The 16,982-nt window shown below is 30.1% G+C and overlaps 2 protein-coding genes across 5 annotated transcripts; one reads left to right on the forward strand and one right to left on the reverse strand.

Annotated features, from left to right (window-relative positions):
* The first annotated feature begins 8,193 nt into the window (after nt 1–8,193).
* Nucleotides 8,194–11,917, forward strand: LOC105134074 (Protein kinase superfamily protein). Of its 3 annotated transcripts, none has more exons than XM_011038338.1 (10): nt 8,194–8,610; nt 8,892–9,071; nt 9,183–9,433; nt 9,528–9,660; nt 9,848–9,851; nt 9,947–10,043; nt 10,143–10,245; nt 10,766–10,884; nt 10,983–11,072; nt 11,504–11,917. In XM_011038338.1, the coding sequence occupies exons 1-10, from the start codon at nt 8,448–8,450 to the stop codon at nt 11,699–11,701; spliced, it is 1,338 nt and encodes a 445-aa protein (XP_011036640.1). In that variant the 5' UTR covers nt 8,194–8,447; the 3' UTR covers nt 11,702–11,917. The 3 variants fall into 3 exon arrangements, with proteins under 3 accessions (XP_011036640.1, XP_011036639.1, XP_011036641.1); XM_011038337.1 differs by having other exon boundaries at nt 8,195–8,610; nt 9,788–9,851; XM_011038339.1 differs by lacking the exon at nt 8,194–8,610 and adding an exon at nt 8,624–8,771 and having other exon boundaries at nt 9,788–9,851.
* A 1,043-nt stretch (nt 11,918–12,960) lies between these two features.
* Nucleotides 12,961–16,982, reverse strand: ASP5 (aspartate aminotransferase 5). Of its 2 annotated transcripts, none has more exons than XM_011038343.1 (12): nt 16,838–16,982; nt 16,630–16,701; nt 16,328–16,405; nt 15,812–16,006; nt 15,651–15,689; nt 15,471–15,560; nt 15,230–15,338; nt 15,037–15,146; nt 14,555–14,698; nt 14,191–14,357; nt 13,624–13,888; nt 12,961–13,286 (listed from the first exon to the last, which is right to left on the reverse strand). In XM_011038343.1, the coding sequence occupies exons 2-12, from the start codon at nt 16,699–16,701 to the stop codon at nt 13,155–13,157; spliced, it is 1,401 nt and encodes a 466-aa protein (XP_011036645.1). In that variant the 5' UTR covers nt 16,838–16,982; the 3' UTR covers nt 12,961–13,154. The 2 variants fall into 2 exon arrangements, with proteins under 2 accessions (XP_011036645.1, XP_011036642.1); XM_011038340.1 differs by having other exon boundaries at nt 16,630–16,720.

Raw genomic sequence — 16,982 nt, forward strand, 5'->3', positions numbered from 1 at the left:
TTCAGTCCATTTGCTCACCGCCGGCCCTGAGCCCACCTTCATAATGAATTAAATAATTAAATTAGCATGATGTTTGCCAACTACGTGACCAATCTCTCGGTAGGGGTGAATAAAAAAATTAAAAAATTAATTAAATTTTAAAAAATTTAAATTTTAAAAAAATTATTAAAATTTTGACAAAAAACCAGTTTGATTTTATAAGTTTTAACTAAAAAGATCAAATTGAACATGGAAAAACTGAACTAAATTAAAAAATAAAGATAAAATAAAAAAATCAAGCCAAAATTAAAAAATAAAATCAAACTTGTTTCAACCGGTTTTATTTTAAAAAACCTAACTAGATTAAAAACAGAATTGATTTTGGTTTAGTTTAAATTTTTTTAAAATAATTTTAATTTAATTATTTTTGTTTTTATAAAAGCCAAATCCAACTAAATAAAAAATAATTATCCCTACTTTTAAGGCGTTGCATGTGTAGGCATGATTCGTCACTTTAATTAGCCACATGATTATCATTTCTAGTTAGTTTGAATTCTTAATGGAATGCCAAAATCTCACCAACCCCGTAATTATTGCTACCTTGATTATATTTCATGAAATAGTTTGAATAATCATTCATTCATGTGTGCTCTTAGGTCACCTACAGCCCATTTGTTTATGTGTTTTAAAAAAATTAAAAAATATATTATTATTTTAAATTAAATTAATTTTTTTATATTTTTAAATTATTTTAATGCATTGATATTAAAAGTAATTTTAATATATATATATATTTTGAGAGATGGGAGTTGTTGCTTGCATGCTGTAGTGTGTGTACTTCTGTCAAATTAAAATAAGAGGGACACCGCGGGCGTAGGTGCGTAGCTACTAAATAAGAATTAAAAAGGATCATGTAATTTGTCTTCTTATAAATGTCAATTATCGCATGTAAAAACCCTTGATCCAACACTTTGTTCTTAAAAATTCTTGATTTTTAAAAATTTTAAAATAATATTTTTAATTTTTTTATCATTTTAATATACTAATATTAAAAATAAAAATTTATTTTTTTAATAAAAAACAACTACTAAACTCCTAAAAAACTCTCCATGGTGGTTCTAGCCAACAGTCTTTCTTCGATGATGACACAAATTATGAACCCTGTTCCAGCATTAGTGTTAATATATCTCCATCCTAATAATCAAAGTCATTTTAGCCCCAAGAACCCGCTAATAGTTAAAGAATTACCCTTTAATCTTCTAAATTTAAATATTCAAACTGGTATTTAAAAGAATTTATCAATAAATACTTCTAAATACATCATATCAATATAGAATATAACCTTTTAATATTATCCGAAAATAAAACTTAGTCTTGATTAATACTTAATCTGATTTAAATATATCTCTTGACATTAAAAAAATAAAATCATCATGATGCTCATGCATAAAATTAAATAAAATCTCAAGCTCTAAAAGTTTTATTATTATTGTCATCATCATCAATAACCTATAAGTTGTGATCTGTCTCGACCGACTATTTTGAAGCAGATCATTCACCTAACATGTGACAAGTTTTTTTTTAATTATTTTATTGCTATTTTGAAGCAGACCACTTACCTAACACGTGACAAGTTTTTTTTTAATTATTTTATTGGTAGATAGTCTAATAATTAATGATCTCGTGTCATTGAAATATAATTATGAAAATGACCAGCGCAGACTACTTTTAGATCGATGCCGGTTTTTTTCTATGATTCCATTCTTGTAGCGGTCGGTGCTAGAAAGCTGCTGTGTAGATGCTCACATATTGGTTATACGAGTGTTCGAGAGTTTCGTTTAATAGTGTTTTTTTTTAATTTTTAAATATTTTTAAATTATTTTGATGTGTTTATATAAAAAATAATTTAAAAAATAAAAAAATATTTTAATATATTTCTAAATAAAAAATACTTTCAAAATAATTTTTTTAGTTCATTTGCTGGTAATTTTTGTTGATTTTAGTAAGGTTTTTTCGGTAATGATTTTGTTAGTAGTAGTGCATTTAGATCATGTTTGCAGTGGAAATAAATATTTTTTTAATTAATCCCAAGTAATTGAGTTAAGTTGCAAATATCTTATTGTTTAGGGACCAAATGCAAATACCCGAGGAACTATAAGGACAGATCAAGTTAACAAAGATGACAAGATTGGAAAATAAGAACAGCGCGCAGAGGAAATGGGTTCAGTATCCAGCTGTAATCATTTTACTGTTTTTATAAATTGTGACTCCTATCCAGAAAAAATTATTTCAACTATTATTAGTAAAACATATTTTATTCATATTATATCAAATTAATATTTTTATTATCATAAAAGTGTAATTTTGTTGAGTATAGAACTAGAAAACATGGGTTTTTCACAGTACATGTCTCATTATTTACCCCTCCACCTATTATTGTGGATAAACTATTCAAATGCTTTTTTAAATTTAATTATTAATTTTTTTCTGACAATTTAATTTTAATTTTTTATAAAAGGATAGAATTAAAAAAATATATCTAAATAAATAAATACACCAAACATGAATGGCTGCTATAAATTTTGAATAAGGTGCATTTTGATCCTCAAACTTAAAAAAATAACGTGGATTATATAATTTTTGTATCTTAATATTTTTTAAATTATATTTTGATATAAAATTTTATATTTATTATGTTTCAGTCCCTAAGTTAGAGAAAAAGAGTTACCAGATTCTAGCAGTAGAAAAAGAAACATGTTGTTTAGATAGATTTAAAACCACCAAATAAATAATTTTCATGATAAAATGATGAGGGACTTCATATTAGATTTTTTTTACTTTTAAAGTTTGTGAAAAAAATATAAATAAGCTCAGGTTGAATTTTTTATTTTGGTTGATTTTGATTTCCATTGTGGTTTTTTGAGTTTTTTAAGATCATGAATAGATTTATCAGGTTTTTCAAGGTGTTTTAAATAAAAAATAGATTAAAAAACAGGTTTTTAAGTAGAAAAATTAAACCCTGATATTTCTGCTACTCGGAATCTAGACAAGATTAGAGGATATGTTATCTAATCCAGGTGCAAGAAAAAAATAAAAATTAGTTGCACGGGTCAATCAAGATAGGCTCGCGCAGGGTGTTGACAAGATGGATCAAGTAGACCGGTAAGTGTATTTTTTATTTTTTTTTTCTAAATTTTTTCAATGAATGCTTTTTATAAATTTGTTTTTGAAAAAAATATTTATATTAGATCAATATCATTCTCTTTTTTATTTTATTTATAATTTTTTTAAATAATGATTATTTTGTTTATAGAATCTTTTTTAATATTTTTTTAACTCGATTATATCTTGACCATGAACTTAAACTTGATCGACTCTTGGATAATGTTTTGCAGATACGGTAGTAATTGCTGGGAAAGTTGTTATCGGATGTCGCCATGTTTTTTCAACAACCAAACTGGTTACTCCGTCTACACAGATTATTATCGCCATGGACAGCTTATGCGACCTAACAAATGAACAAAAACAAAGATCTTTCCAATATGAGATCAAAACCCTAACAGTGAAAAAAAAAGCATCAATTTAAAAAATTCAAAAACATTATTGGATTGCAATGCCAGGAGCTTTTAACTTGTTTAACTATATTATAATAACTATTATGTGAAATGTTTGATTTGATTGAAATACTTTTAATTTTTATTAACTTAATCAGTGTTCTTAACAATTGTTTTCATATATTAACTTAATGAGTACAATAGACTTTGTAATTTCAATTTATTTTCCATGTACATGATTAATTATTACCTTTTCCGATTTTTACTAACTTACTTTCCCAATTTTTATTAGCTTAATGATTACAATAATGGTTTTAATATATATTCCCCTATTGAATTTTTATTAAATTAATGACCATGATAGCGATTTTAGCACTTATTTTAATTTAATTCATTTTTCACACAAAAAGTTAATTAATTATTATTATTAAAAAATATTATCTTAACAAAATAATAAAAATATTAGCTACTGTGTAGATGCTCACAAATTGGTTATACGAGTGTTTGAGAGTTTCGTTTAATAGTGTTTTTTAAAATTTTTAAATATTTTAAAATTATTTTGATGTGTTTATATAAAAAATAAATAAATAAATTATTTTAATATATTTCTAAATAAAAAATACTTTCAAAATAATTTTTTAGTCATTGCTGATAATTTTTGTTGATTTTAGTAAGGTTTATTCGGTAATGATTTTGTTAGTAAAAGTGCATTTAGATCATGTTTGCAATGGAAATAAATATTTTTTTAATTAATCCCAGGTAATTAAGTTGCAAATATCTTATTGTTTAGGGACCAAATGCAAATACCCGAGGAACTATAAGGACAGATCGAGTTAACAAAGATGACAAGATCGAGTTAATAAGAAAAAGTGCAGAGGTACTGGGTTCAGTATCCAGCTGTAATCATTTTACTGTTTTTATAAATAGCGACTCCTTTCCAGAAAAATTTATTTAAACTATTATTAGTAAAAAATATTTTATACAAATGGTATCAAATTAATATTTTTATTATCATAAAAGTGTAATTTTGTTGAGTATAAAACTAGAAAACACGGGTTTTTCACAGTGCATATCTCATTATTTCTCCTTACATGTATTGTTGTGGATGAACTCTTCAAATGTTTTTTTTTTTTTCAATTTAGTTATTAATTTTGTTTTTCAGCTATATGATTTTAATTAAAAATTAATTAATTTTAAATTTTTATAAAAAAAAAGATTAAAAAATAATGTATCTAAATGAAAAAATACACCAAACATGAGTGACGTACTATAAATTTTTAATAAGATACACTTTGATCCTCAAACTTGAAAAATAATATGGATTATATAATTTTGACATCTTAATATTTTTCAAATTATATTTTAGTATAAAAATTTATATTTATTATGTTTTAATTCCTAATTTAGAGAGGAGAGAGGGAAAGATCACCGGATTCTAGTAATAAAAAAAACATATTGTTTAGACCATCAAAATAAATAATTTTTATGTCACATTATTTATTATGATGAGAAGAGTTAATATTTTTTTTTATTTTAAAATTTGTAAAAAAAATATATATATATATAAGGTTTGGTTGAATTTTTTATTCCGATCAATTTTGATTTTCATTATGGTTTTTTGGTTTTTCTAAGGTAATAAATAAGTTTACTACAATTCTTAAAATATTTTAAATAAAAATTTAATTTTTAAATAAAAAAATTAAACCTCAATATTCCTGCCACCTAGGATCTGGGCAAGATTTAGAGGATACATTGTCTACCCAGGCGCAAAAAACAAAAAAAAAAACTTAGTTGAATGGGTCTATCAAGGTAGGCTCGTGGGCTGGCAAGGTTTTTTTTTTTTTTAATAAATGTTTTTGATATATATATTTTTTAAAATATTTATACTAGATTGGTATCCTTCTTTCTTTTATTTTATTTATAAAATCTTTTTTAAATAATGATTATTTTGTTTAGAGAATCCTTTCTAATTTTTTTCAACTCAAACATATCCTGACCATGAACTTAAACTTGATCGACTCTTGGATAATGTTTTGCAGCTATGGGAGTAATTGCTGATAAAGTTGTTATCAGATGTCACCATGTTTTTTCAGCAACAAAACTGGTCACTCCGTCTACACAGATTATTATCACCATGGACAACTTATAAGACCTAGCAAATGAACAAAAACAAAGACCTTTCCAATAAGAGATCAAAACCCTAATAGTGAAAAAAAAATGCATCAAAATCAATATAGCCAAGACCAAAAAGATTTATGTTCATAGATCATCTTATCTGGGGTTGATGAAGGAGAGGAAAATGGGGCTATCGCCTGTGAAGGAGCACCGATGATAAACTGAAAGAGGGAGGGAGGGATGGAGAGCGGCTATGAATATATTGAGTTTTAAATTAACATTGCTGATCAGTATAATTTTATTTTCAAGCTTATATATACGAGAGCATGTTTGGAAATGAGATATATATTATTTTTTAAAAGTATTTTTATTTAAAAATAATTAAAATAATTTTTTTATTTTTAAAAAATTATTTTTAATATTAATATACACAGCAATAAAAATAATATTACTTTAAAGTTGCAAAATTCAAAAATATTGCTGGACTCCAGTGCCATTAACTATATTATAATAACTAATTATGTGAAATATTTGATTTGACTGAAATACTTTAAATTTTTTATTAGCTTAATCAGTGTTTTTAATAATTGTTTTCATATATAAAGTTAGTTATTACCTTTCCTGTTTTTATTATATTTACTTGAGTTTTTTTATTAACTTAATGAGTACAATAGACTTTGTAATTTCAATTTATTTTCCATGTCCATGGTTAATTATTACCTTTTCCGATTTTTACTAACTTACTTTCCCAGTTTTTACTAGCTTAATGATTACTATAATGATTTTAATATATACTCCCCTAAGTTAATTCATTATTACATTTTCTGATTTTTATTAACTTTCCTTGAAGTTTTATTAACTTAATGACCATAGTAGAAATTTTAATAATTCATTAAATTCCTTCTCCATATATAAATGCCTTTAACAATTTCTATGAACTTAATGGTTACAGAATTTTTAATATCTATTTCCATTTTGATTTTTTATTAACTCGACAAATCAGACGAGGTGAAATCCAGCCAGGCTCATTTGCTTTTGCCAGGCATGTTGCGTCTGTTGGTTTAGAGGAAAGTTGAACAGAGGTCAAGTTTTTTTTTAATAGAAAAAATGAATGCAAAATTAATATTAAAAATAATGTTTTAAAAATACCCACGTCTTTCTTTTCTCGAAAAAACCCCGCAAAATAACTCTAAAAATATACAAGATTTTTTTATTTTTAAGATTTTATTACTTTTCACTTATATAATTAAAATATTTACACTGTCCCATGAAATTTTAGATAAAAAACTTAAATATTTATAATATAAAAAAATAAAAATATAGTTTGAAACTCGCATGGTTTAGACTATGATTATCATTGGCTTGCTTTGGCTGCTTCTTTTTTGACATTTAGAAGAGTTATGCTTTGAATGATTGGTGGAAAAAAATAGATTGGTAATATATTATTGAAGAATTCAAGTTATGTATGAAAATTAGAATTAATATTTATATAGCTGCCACAAGCAATTGTCAATGATTTATTTTGAAGTTGAGATTCTTTATGCATTTTTTGTATGATGATATGTTTTGAATTATTATAATTAATAACTGTGATATCTTTTTGAATTATTAACATTGTTAAAATTATGCTAGTTATTGACTTGTCTATTGAGTAATATAATTTGTATTGTTTTGATAATTATTTTTATTTAAGTTTGACTTGAGAAAAACTCAATGATTTTCGTTGAAATATTTCTAGAATTGTTTTCCTCGAAACTCAAATGAAAAGATATTGATTGAAAAGTTTTTCTTATATATATATATGGGTTATTGTAATAAAAAATAATTCCTAAATTTTAAAAAAAATCAAGATTGCCAATTTAATTCGTTTTTATAAGTATCATAAATAATATAATTGAATCTAATTATATAATTTAGTATTTTATTCTAAATACAAGAATTATAATAAGTTATTGATTAAATTTAAATATTTTTATAAATTTAATTTAATTTAACATATGATCTGTTCCAAACATATCATATTAACTTTATATATATATATATTTCCAATCAAATCCTATTTCTATTATTCACAAATTAAAATGGGTGTCCATCATTGAGTACGAGATTGATTTTTACCAAAAAAAAGAAATAAAAAAAAACTTACTGAATTAGATTGATTTAAAATCAGATCTTATAACCATGTTGCTCCAAAAGCATATAAAATATCAAAATAAAAAAATATTAATATTTTAATTTTTATTGGTAAATTTTAACAAGTGTTTGGTGTTGGGGTATAAAATATTTTTTATTTAAAAATCTGAAAATAAAAACAAACGGTGCCCGCTGATTCAGGGCAAACGGGTTTTAACATGAGAAACTCCAAGATGTTAAAAATGGAATCTACCTGTCTTCCATGCTAGGAGGTCACCGGGCTCTTGCTTTTTTTGCCCCCTCCACCCAGCCCCTCCAACATGATTGTGGCGTCGTGGCCCCCACTTAATGCCTTAAAAAACATAAATAGCTTTTTTCTGCCTCCTTTTTGTTCCCTTTTCTCTCCCTTTTAACATGGAGTCACAGTTTTAAAAGAAAATAAAAAAAGAATTAAAAAATATTCAGGAAAAGAAATGGCAAGTCCAAGAACTAGGAGAAGATCCAAACCAAAGTTTTAACAATCTACACACCCTTCCCATGTTGTTTCACCCACTTGTAACTTCTCTTTCTGTTAGTCTGTCTTTTTTGAACCTAGCGGGCTAAGGAACAGAAGTCCTAACATATCTCTGTCTTCATGTGTTCTTTGCACTTAGAAACAAACAAACAATGAAGCTTCTCCGTCTTGTTCTTGTTCCTCAAACAGTTCCCATTTGGTTTTTTCATTTGTGTCTAGTAGTAGTTCATGCCATACAAGAAGACCCACCTGTCCCTTCACCATCTCCCTCTCCCATTTCTCCTATTTCAACTTCAATGGCTGCCTTCTCTCCAGGTACTTGAAAGGACCCTTTTTGTTTTTTCAAAAGAAATGGTTTTGTGGTGATTTAAGTTCTTTCAAAGATTCAAACTTCCGTTTCAAATTCAAAAAAAGGACTGCAAAATCTAGTGCATTCATGACTTCACACTACGCGTAACAAAGAGTTTAGCTCTTTGGCATGATCCCATCTCTCTGATCATTGTTGATAAAGTCTCAATATTTAGTTTTTATGGTTCTTTCCTTTTTGTAAAAGCTTAATAAGCTAAAAAATCTGCTTCTTTCTATAATTTTACCAGGGGTTGAATCGGAAATGGGAATCAAAGAACACCACCAGCATGATGACCTACACAGGAAAATAATCTTGTTGCTCATTGTTGCTTGTTGCATACTTGTTATTATCATCCTTCTTTCTTTGTTTTATTGTTTCATTTACTATAAGAAGTCCTCACAAAAGAAGAAAGCTACTCGGTGTTCAGGTACTTCGGTTTCTTTTTAACACCACCCCATCTCTAGTTTACTTCAACATTTATGGTTGTTGTTGTGCTTTACGTTAATAATTCTTTGGTTTGTTTCGCTTCGATGTGAAGATGTGGAGAAAGGGCTTTCATTGACACCGTTTTTGGGCAAATTCAGTTCCTTGAAAATGGTTAGTAATAGGGGATCTGTTTCATTAATTGAGTATATGATACTAGAGAAAGGAACAAACAATTTTGGAGATGATAAATTGTTGGGAAAGGGAGGATTTGGACGTGTATATGAGGCTGTAATGGAAGATGACTCAAGTGTTGCAGTCAAGAAACTAGACTGCGCAACTGATGATGCACAGAGAGAATTTGAGGTATCATCAATTTTCTGGTAGAATTGATTGCATCATTTTCTTTTTTTAGCTTTGCTTTTTCTTGATGGCGATTTATTATTCATTGGAATTGCAGAATGAGGTGGATTTGCTAAGCAAATTTCACCATCCAAATATAATTTCTATTGTGGGTTTTAGTGTTCACGAGGAGATGGGGTTTATTATTTACGAGTTAATGCCAAATGGGTGCCTTGAAGATCTACTGCATGGTAAAATATCTGTCTCATTTTTTTACTAGGGTTTACTGTGTCATGGTAGATGAGTTTTGGGATTTTGAAATAGAAAGTTTTAATATATTTCTCTCTTTTTTTTCCTGGATTATCGTTGATTCTTTAGGACCTTCGCGTGGATCTTCACTAAATTGGCATTTAAGGTTGAAAATTGCTCTTGATACAGCAAGGTGAGATTTTATCTTTTCTGTAGACTTTTAAATTTCTTTTGCTTGTTTGCTTTTGATTCTTTGAGTATTTATTTATTTCAACTTGTTCACTATAGAGGATTAGAATATCTGCATGAATTCTGCAACCCAGCAGTGATCCATAGAGATCTGAAATCATCGAATATTCTTTTGGATGCCAACTTCAATGCCAAGGTAAAAATGTATAAGATTTTTGAGTTTTTGTTAAATTAATTCAACTTTCAATTATTTCAATATCTCTCTCTCTCTCTCACAACTTGTGTTTGAATTCAGCTGTCAGATTTTGGTCTTGCTGTAGCTGATAGCTCTCATAACAAGAAAAAGCTCAAGCTTTCAGGCACTGTGGGTTATGTAGCCCCAGAGTATATGTTAGATGGTATGCTAACTGAACTGGTTATATTTTGACATCAGTAGTTTTGATTCGTTAGCTAGACAATGGAGTTCAGTTGAGAAGCCACGCTTTTGTTTTTATATGAACTAGTTTAGTGTAGGTGACTTGAGGGAGAAGACTGAAGCATTTTGCATGAATTCATGAGCTTAGAAGTAATGAATCTCGGATAGCATGGTCAAAGCATCTCTAAATTATGCATTTCCTATCGAAGAATTTTTTGGTCAAGGTGTAAAATACTACTGTGTGTTTTGGCTTTCACAATCCATAACACTTGAATATTCCGTGGTCAGCCCTTTATTTTGGAGATGATGTGGCTAAGAGTATGACACACTCAAGGTTCAACAACCAAATAATTCTTTTAAGGATGCCATTAACAGAGCAAATCACATGACAATCAATGAAAATAATGTCAGCGAAATTCAAATGACTGAAATCACATCGTGTTTGCTTTGCATATTGCCATTTTCTCTTCCCTTATCAACATTTACTTTTTGAAATATTGTAGGTGAATTGACGGATAAGAGTGATGTCTATGCTTTTGGAGTTGTGCTTCTGGAGCTTCTATTAGGAAGAAGGCCTGTAGAAAAACTGACACCAGCACATTGCCAATCTATAGTAACATGGGTATGTTAACTCCATATCTAAAAAACTAATGTTTCTTCAGAGGCAATAAATCAAGATTTCGATAACTATATTTAATGCTCTAGCTATTTTAAATGCAGGCCATGCCTCAGCTCACTAACAGAGCTGTGCTTCCAACCATTTTGGATCCTGTGATCAGAGATTCAGTAGATGAGAAGTACTTGTTCCAGGTTTGTGAACCATAAAAACCATAGTTTACTTCTCCAATTGAATTTGTACAGTCTAGAAGTTTTAGGTGAACTCCAAGTTGACTGTTGACTAATGCAAATCAACCCTGAAGAAGATTTTTTCCCTAAAATAATAAATCTGGATTGGTTGGCAGTTGCGAGTGGGCACAACAAAAATTTGCCTTTGGTGAGGTTTAGTCAGAGGTTATATCGATCTATTCTGCCCTAAATGTTATGACCAGCAAGTTAGGAGAGAGCCTTAAATGTTATCACCAGCAAGTTAGGAGAGAATGATTGTTGAACTAAGAAACTTGTTGGTGAGTGCTGAGTGCATTTGCCTTGAGTTAGGCGATGCTTAGGTGATTTTAGGATTGCTGTAGAGTTGGTATTTGTGTATTTGCTTGAGTTGGCTAAATGGATATCGATATCTGCAGGTTGCTGCTGTAGCCGTGTTGTGTATTCAACCAGAGCCAAGTTACCGCCCCCTCATAACAGATGTTGTGCACTCTCTCGTTCCATTAGTTCCCCTTGAGCTTGGAGGGACACTAAGAGTTCCACAGCCTACAACTCCCAGAGGTCAACGACAAGGCGCATCAGAGAGACTGTTTTTGGATGGTGCTGCCTCTGCTTAAATTTTGTTTTAGATGAATCATCGATCCACTGCGCTTTCTAAGTTACTTATGTGCATATGTTGATGTATCATTAGATAATTCATATCTTTGGTTATTTCGGTCAAGAAGGTTGATATAGATGGATTCGAAGAGCGTCGGGATCTTCACCACATTTGTAAATTGAAGCAAAGTTTATAGAATCAGTTAAACAGCACTCCCAGAATTTATTTCTGAGCATCAAGCTCATTGTCAATCTCATGGCCAACAACATAATCAGTCATTTTTACAGCAAATTCAGAGAATCTGTAAAATAGCATTTTCTATCTATTGGAGTTTTATTAATCTTTTGGGTGTCAAGCAGTGGCGAAGCCACAATAGGAATTAAGGGGGGCAATTGCCTCTTTAATCTTTTTTTTTTTTAAATATATTTTATATTAAAAATTTAATATAATAATTTAATAAGTTTTTATTGTTTCTATATCCTTTTCTTTTATAATTTAAAGATTAAGTAAATAATTTTTTATGCGTTATACTTGATTTTTTAGGTGAGTTTTATTTATTTCATTGTTTAATTTTAGTTTTGTTTCTTAATAATATGATAATTTATGGGTGTGTTAAATTAATATGTTTATGTATAATATTATATGTATATGAATATAAATTGAAATGAGTTTTGATGAAATAATATTTATTTTGTTATGAATTTTATATGAAAAATAATGATGATTAATATACTAGTGATTATAAATAAAGTACTAAATAACTAAAAAAATTAAAGATACAATAAAAATATATATTTATATTTATATTTAATATACTTGTGTAAAATAAACAAAGAATTGTTGCCAATAATTTCACTAGTCTCTATAAGATTTAGAAATAGATGAATAAAAGATTTATTGTATATATTGAAAAAAATATCTTTAATGAAATTAATAATAAAATCATTGTTAAGTAATTTTAAAATATAAAAACTTGAAAAAAATAATTATAATATAAATTTTTTATTTTAAAAATATTTTAAAATTAATTTTACTTGATAAAAATTAATACATGATTTTTAAATTAATTTCTTTATATAAAATACATGTTTATATAATATATAATATATAATATTTATAATTTATCCTCTTATTTAAAATTTTTGGGTCACTGATATCAAGGCTTCAGCAGAGAGCTCTGCTCTGTGCTGCAGTTCTTTTCTGTCCTTCCCTAATAAAGGTGGAAGCGACCGCCAAAAGGAGAATGTCTTGAGAAGAGAAGAAACTGACACCATGACCAGTGAAAATATAGCTTAGCCCCAGCTGGGATGTAATAAATAGCCTCAATCAAAACTCGGTTTGCATGGATTTGGTTTCAGTCAAATACCAGCGAACATTATTACAAAACTTCCGTAAAATAATATCAACTCAGTAAAACAGTTTAGTGATAAATTTTTTTGCTTGTTGGTTGCAGTGCCTGTTCATCATTTCTTTCAACTGACATTGTGGTAGGAGTCAATAATTGCATCAGCAAGGTATTCACATTTGGCCAAAGACAGTCCAGCCAAGGATATTCTTCCATCCTTCGTCATATAAACATGCCACTTGTTGGTCATATTATCGCTCTGATCGGACGAGGGGAGAAACACAAAAGATCAGAAGTTAGGGACAAAATGCTGCATGGTACGCAGCAGAGAAGTTTAATAATTGAATAGCTTAAGCAATTGCAGCAGAATGAAGATCAGACTGGCAGCAAATGTTTTATGATAACCACCGATTTAATGATGACAAATGGAGAAGTCTGAGGTTATAGGGGAAAAATGAGAGAGAACAAATTCACCCGTGCATATAAAATAAGAAGAAATATAGAAAAACATGAAGACGATGAAAGTTTTTTTTAATGATTCTACCAAAAGAAGCACAGGTGATCCAGAACTTGATAAAGATTTGAGGAACAATTACCTGAGCTTTGTTCAAGCCAGTGAAGGAAAACATGCCAATCTGCTTCAGTATAAAAGACCAATCTTTCCCACTCTTATCTTTTGCAGAGAGACTGTCAAATAGCTTCTGCCTCACATTTTTTATCCTCCCAGCCATCATTTCCATCTCTGCCTTCCATTCATTGAAGAGAGCTGGATCCCCAACAACATTAGCAACAATTCTAGCCCCATGAACAGAAGGATTTGAGTACATTGGTCGGGCAATCCTTTTCAGTTGGCTCTTAACCCTGAAAATTAAGGTAAAAAGAAAAACTTAATTTAAACAGGTAATATAATATGAGAGCTATCAAATTGGTGGTTTAGCAACTTGTTCTCAGGACACCTTAGACAGCACCAGCCTGGCCTCAATTACAACAAAATTGACAAAAGGAGACCCGAAAAAAAGAAGCAAAAGGCTTAACTAAGCAGTTCTCACGTAGTAGATTCAACTCACAAGGGCATGGCATCTCATTCATTTTTCATTGGAAAGAAAAGGAAACCAGCAGTTTAAAATAGCATGTATTATGTTGTAAAAATCGGTTTATCACACCTTGCTGCTGCATCAGCTGATGAGCAGACAACATTAATCGCCCCAATTCTTTCGGCATACAAACCCAAATTTTTGCTGTATGACTGAGCAACCAGAAGCTCCATACCACGTGCAGCAAACAACCTCACTGATGATGCATCTGCATCAAGGCTTCCACTAGCAAATCCCTAATAGTACATTGAAAATTTTAAATTCAATATCATTGCTCAAACAGTATTCTAAATTCTTGAGAAATTTTTACATGATACTACAGAAACAAACTACAATAAATATTCTACAGTTCACACAGGCACCATCTTTGGTTCAGCAGGAAAAAAATTGATAGTGCAAATGTTATTCAGATCAGATTTGAACCATTGTATACCTGGTAGGCAACATCAAAAAATGGAATATGGTTCTTTTCTTGAATGACATCAGCAATTTTCTCCCATTGTTCAGGGGTTGGATCAATACCAGTTGGGTTGTGAGCACAGCCATGTAGCAACACAAATGATCCCTCAGGGGCTGCCTGTAATGAAAAAATAGCACGAGTTAGAGAAATGATTCAGTCTGAAACCGAGGTTATAATGAAAGACCACCTCTCTCTTTCTCTCTGAATTGTCAAACTAAGCACCAATAATGTAATATTCAATCATGTGCCTGAACACTGACCAACCCTAGAGGAGGGAGGGAGGGAGTGTGCGTATGACAGGTAGGATAGTATACTAGTGCAAACTGTAGTGAATAGCACAACAGAGGAGCTGAAAGATGTAACAGCATGGTGTGTTTAGCTTGGGCATTGATCCTAATGATTCAAAACAATTTGGTGGGAATTTTTTAGTGCAGCATAACTACTCTAGACCTAACCTTTATGTCCGATATCATCCCCTCAAAATCCAAGCCAACTGTTTTGGGATCATAGTACCGGTACTCTGACCATGGAACTCTTGCATCATTGAAAATATTCTTGTGATTACCTGCAAAACAAGTTTGTTGGCCATTAAAATTGATATTAATTAAATGAATCGTACAAAAAGCACAAGGAAGTGGCATATCAAACCCCAAGTAGGAGACGATATCAGAACTTGTGCTCCAGGGAAATATCGCTCAATGAGAGCTGCAGCTAATCGAAGAGAACCGGTGCCTGAGAGACCTTGAACAGTTGCAACCTGGAAATTTTATACAAATCGATATCTAGTTTATTATCAACGCATTATTATGTGCCATTAATATCTTTGAGGCTAGGATAAAAAATTAAACTCCTCTCAGAAGAGAAAAAAAAGCTTATGTCCTCAACATACTCTTTGTTGCTCTATCACCGGGTTGTCTGCTCCGAATAGTAACTCTGCAGTCACCTTATTGAATGCAGCCAAACCTTCGATTGGGAGATACTACATAAAAATGATCTATGTCTGGTGAGTTGAAGAAAATATGGAGATTAAAAACTCTGGTCACTCTTACAATTGAATATATTAAGATACCTCTTTGTTTTCTCCCCTCTCCAGCATAAGATTCTCAGCCTAGAAAATGAAAATCAATTCCAGATTTGCCATATCATTGCTGCTGCTTGTAAGTGAAAAGGTCCAAAGCTAGACTGCCATTAAAGAAATATATACCAAGCAGACTGATAAAGTGCACTAACCTTCTTAACAACATCAAGCACATAAGGCTGCAACTCTTCAGTTCGGTAGGCCCCAACTCCAAGGTTGAGCTTCTTTACATCTATGTCTGCTCTAAAAGCTTCAGAAACACCAAGGATAGGATCAGGGGGGGCCATAGCAATACCCTCGAAACGAGATACATTCACTGCAACAGTCATAGATATCCGGCCAAATGACTGCAAATCAGAAACAGCAAACCCACATCTCAAAACTAAACATATCAAGCTCGAATCCACCCAAATATGCATGTTAAGTTCAAATCAAGTCATATCAAAATCTTCAAAAGAAAAGAAGCATGAACTGGTAAAAAAACCCATGATTTCAACAAATATGTGATTAAACAACAAAGCCTCCATCTTTTACACTTCTAAACGAACATAGCTGCTGCTTCAGCAAAAATCACGAATCCTCCACCAATTACAAAACATAGGATCAAGCAAACAATAATTCAATAAAAAAACCAAAACACCCAACAATACAAGAATTAACGTTCACACCTTTTTCTTGTTAGAGGGATTGCCTTTCTCCTTGTTAAACAATGTACTCACACTACCACTTCCAAGCCTCGTCTTTCCCTGTCCAAAACCACAATTAAAATTCCTGATCCACATCATAAATATCCGTTTGGCTGCCAAGAAAATAACAAAATACGAACTTTTGAATCTTAACGTCTACTTTCATAGTCTATTTTATTTGATTTGCCACATTTTCCCTGTAACCAAACAGAAAACTTAGAAAACTGGTGTCCCAGAAGAGAAAAACAGTAGAAAGTGGCGATTAAAGTGGGAAATATAGCTACCTTGAGAGTTTCTTGCACAGAAAGTGAAGCAGAAGGAGTAGCAGAAGCTAAAGAAATCATTGTTGAAGCCATCTGAATAACAAAAATCACACTGCTCAGTGGTGAGATTTCTAAGGAATGATTTTGATAAAATCAAACAGCCACTTGTGCGATGTACAAGTATTTAAGGTGCTTAAAATATAGATGGGTTTATTAAAGAAAACGAAACCTTGAAAAACCGTTGGCTTTAGAAAGAGGAAACCGCTGTTGGCTATAGATACTGGAGTTGTTCTGTGGTAATGTTCGTAATCAAGTAGTAGTCTTGCGTCGAAGATTTGAGTGCATGCTTTGATATGTAACGATGGCGTACATTT

This window comes from Populus euphratica, unplaced genomic scaffold, assembly GCF_000495115.2.
Source record: "Populus euphratica unplaced genomic scaffold, PopEup_1.0 scaffold40.1, whole genome shotgun sequence".
Taxonomy (NCBI): Eukaryota; Viridiplantae; Streptophyta; class Magnoliopsida; order Malpighiales; family Salicaceae; genus Populus; species Populus euphratica.